Source organism: Chinchilla lanigera, unplaced genomic scaffold (assembly GCF_000276665.1).
Source record: "Chinchilla lanigera isolate Chin_1 unplaced genomic scaffold, ChiLan1.0 scaffold00067, whole genome shotgun sequence".
In the NCBI taxonomy this organism is placed as follows: Eukaryota; Metazoa; Chordata; class Mammalia; order Rodentia; family Chinchillidae; genus Chinchilla; species Chinchilla lanigera.
In genome coordinates, this window is record NW_004955468.1 from 4,525,499 (window position 1) to 4,528,926 (window position 3,428).

Below are 3,428 nucleotides of genomic sequence, written 5' to 3' on the forward strand. Positions count from 1 at the left end.
AAAAAAAAAAAAAAAAAAAAAAAAAAAAAGTAAAAACATGGAAAAATATCATGCAAATACTAACCAAAGGACAACTGGAATGATGGTTATCTCAGTAACAGAAAAAGTAGACATCAAAGTCAAAAGTATTAACAGGCATTTGCTGGGCATGGTGATGCACACCTGTAATCCCAGCACTCAGGAAGCAGAGGCAGATTGCCAGCTGAAAACTCAAGCCAGCCTGGGGTACACAGTGAATTTAAGACCAACTTGAACTACATAGTGAGACCCTGTCTCAAAAAACAAAACAACAAAAACAAAATAAAAAGTAAAAAAAAAAAAAAAAAAAAGCAGATATTACAAAACACATTTTATAAAAAGATCACACCAAGAGAAAGATATAACAATTCTGTTTGTATGAACTAAAATTATATAATATGAAAACCTAACAATTCCAAGTGATTTTTTAAAGTTTTAAATTTTTATTAGTCCATGTCTGCAGTACATAATGAATACCTTCATCGTGAGGAATTGGTACATGTGCACAACATACCTCAATTCGTTTTTCCCTCTTCCCATCCACCCTTCTTTTTTTTTTGTCAGCATTGGATTAATTTGTTTATCTCATAAGTCCTTATGAAGTTAATGACCACATATACAGATCAACAGCCAGACTAACAGTCCAAAAAACATATACAACACATAAGACAATTATACTAAATCAAGGTATACTTTTAGACCTACTGTCCATGCTGGATTACAATAACTTTTTCTCTTTTTTCCTATTGTCTGTCTTTTATTTTGCACTTTATTTGTATATGGAGTTTCTCATATAAGAGAAATCATGCTATATTTAAGCTTGTATGTTCGATTTGCTTCACTTAACATGTAAGTGTTGAAATAGACAAATCCACCAGCATACCTGGAGATTTTAATATACATCTCTCAGTAGTTCATGGAACATGAAACCTGAAGAACTGAACCAAATGATAAATGATTTAGTCCAAATATAGGGAACACTACACTCAACAAGAGTAGAATATACATTCCTTTTATGCTCACATGGAACATTTGCCTATGATGAGTATGTTCTAGGGCATAAAGCAAGTCTTAGTTAATGCTGAGAGAACTGAATTATGCTTTGCAGTCAGCAGAATTAAGCTGGACCTCAGAGAAAGATAGTAAGACAGCTAAAGATAGTAAGATATCAAGAAACATGTAATATAATGTCTCTGTTATGGTGTGTATCTAGACATCCTCCAAAGGCTCACATGCTCATAGGTCGTGCTTTTGGGAAGTAGTGGATTGAGGGATTTGATACTCATCAGTGGGTCAGTGCACTGATGAGTTTTCAGCTAAATGTGATGTTGGGAAGAGAAGCCTGGTCTGAGGCGGTGGTTCACTGGTGGTGTCGCTTCTATGGTCTATCTCTTTCCCTTCTCCCTCAATCTCTCTCTGCTTCCTGCCACCATGCTATGAGGTACCTCTCCTTTGCCACATCACTCTGCCATTACACCTTGCTGTGGAGCCAGCTGGCTATGAACTGAAACTTCCATGAACTGGGAGCTAAAATAAGCCTTTCCTCTTGCGAGTTGAATGTGTCAGGTACTATGTCTCAGTGATGCAGTAAGACCTTCTAAATAACCTAATGAGTCAAAAGAGAAATGCCATTAAAAATACAAGTATTTAGAACTGACTACAGATAAAAATGTAACTTATCAACACTTTTAGGATACAGGTAAGTTTTCCATAAGTGAGAATTATAGTAAAAATACATACTTAAATAGGAAGAAAGAAAATTAGTGATCTCAAAGGAAGTTAGAAAAAGAACAACAGATTTAACCCAACAAATATAGGAAAAGGAAATAAAGGCCAAAGGTTAATAAAATAGAGAACAAAAGTAACAGAAGAAAATGGACAAATCATGACCATATTTGTCAGGGTCCAATAGGGAGACGGAAATCACACTAGTGTCCTTGTTGATATTAGGTTTACCATGTTCACACATGGGCTTGAGTATCTTGGTCTCTAGGCTTACTTTTTACTATCAGGCATCTCTGTGGGCAGGGACTAGGTCTTTGTAGTCACCACAATGTCCTCAACATCACCTGCCCAAGGCTCAACTGAGGCAGCGTCAGGGAATGCTTGCCTAGTGAACATCCAGGCAAGTTCTCCCAAGCTCACACTGCCCATGAAGACTGGTGGGCTGGAGAAGCAGCCTGGTTCCTATTGGATGGAAACCCAGCCCAGGGGATATAGGGGACAGGGCAAAGGGAGGGCTGTTGCCCTGGTCCTGTTACCTGTAAATGGAGGCCAAGGGACAGTCAAGCCACAAGTTGTCAGTCAACTTGCCCAGCTGGGAATAGTCATAGATGAACTGTGGCTGGTCCATTTCCTTAGAATGCTCACAGGGTACAAGGCAGGCTTCTACCTGCATCTCAGGCCTCAAGCGAGTGTGTGGCAGCTTCTGGTCTCTCAGATAGAGTCCGCAGGACATGGGTTTCTCCTGGGGCTCCTCAATATAGCAGTAGCCCAGGCGCTTGCGTTCGCCAGGCACCCCACAGCGGTTACAGACCTGCCAGGGCTCCCACCGGGTGAAGATGAATGCTTTGCTACCCACATGCAGGCTTTCATTCTGTAAGGGCATCTCATTCAGTCCGTTGTGTGTAACATATAGGAAATTGATGTTCTGGAAGTCAATCTCAAACTGGGTCACTTCAGTGTTACCTTCCTCCCAGCAGAAGTAGACTCCTGTCTGGGACGGCAGAGGGCTGGAGATGGCAAGATTGCCCTGTGACGTTACTTTTATGTTGGAGATCTCAGAGGGCCTAATAAGCCAGCCTTCTTTGCTTAGTGAGTAGTGATAGTACCAGTATGCTTTGAGGAAGGGGCAGTCCAGGAGGACATCATTACCAGACAGCAGGGCCAGCTGACATTTTTGGCCCCGAGGACAGCTGATAGGAGTGTAGAATCCCGGCACTGGGACAGCAAGGCTGAGAAGCAGCCACAGGGTGGTCAGCATGGTGGACTGGCTGGACTGGCACTGTGGCAGTGGGCCAGGCACCAGGCAAGGCACTGTGAGGTCACCATGAGCTCAGGCCTCAGGTCTGTGCAGTGAGATGAGCGGCAGTCTGCTGCACGGGCTGTGAGGTCACCAGCCCTTCTGTTCTGTAACAGGTTTACCACCCTGCTTCATTTCTCTTCCAAGCCTGGTTCCCACAGCTCTCTTGCCCTGTGCTTGGAAGCCATTCAAAACAGCAAGATCACCATCCAAAGCACACAACTGTGAAGGATGCGACACTAAAAAACAGACCACAAAGCAAGTCTTGCGTGCCAGGGCATGCCTGCAATCCCAGCACTCTAGGAGGCTGAGGCAGGAGGATGTGAAGTTGGAGTCCCACCTGGTCAACCTATCAAATTAGCTAAGAGCTGGGCATGGAGCTCAATGT

At 42.8% G+C, this 3,428-nt stretch overlaps 1 protein-coding gene across 2 annotated transcripts in view; it reads right to left on the reverse strand.

Annotated features, from left to right (window-relative positions):
* Fam187b (family with sequence similarity 187, member B) overlaps positions 1-3,428 on the reverse strand; it is a 22,447-nt gene that overhangs the window by 7,986 nt on the left and 11,033 nt on the right. Inside the window, exon 1 of one of the 2 annotated variants that reach the window (XM_005400033.2) lies at positions 2,280-3,262. The exons of the other annotated variant lie outside the window; for it this stretch is intronic. Coding sequence (XP_005400090.1) covers positions 2,280-3,001 — 722 coding nt within the window. The 5' untranslated portion in view covers positions 3,002-3,262. Of the gene's footprint in view, positions 1-2,279; positions 3,263-3,428 lie in introns of those variants that run through there. 2 annotated transcript variants of the gene reach the window in all.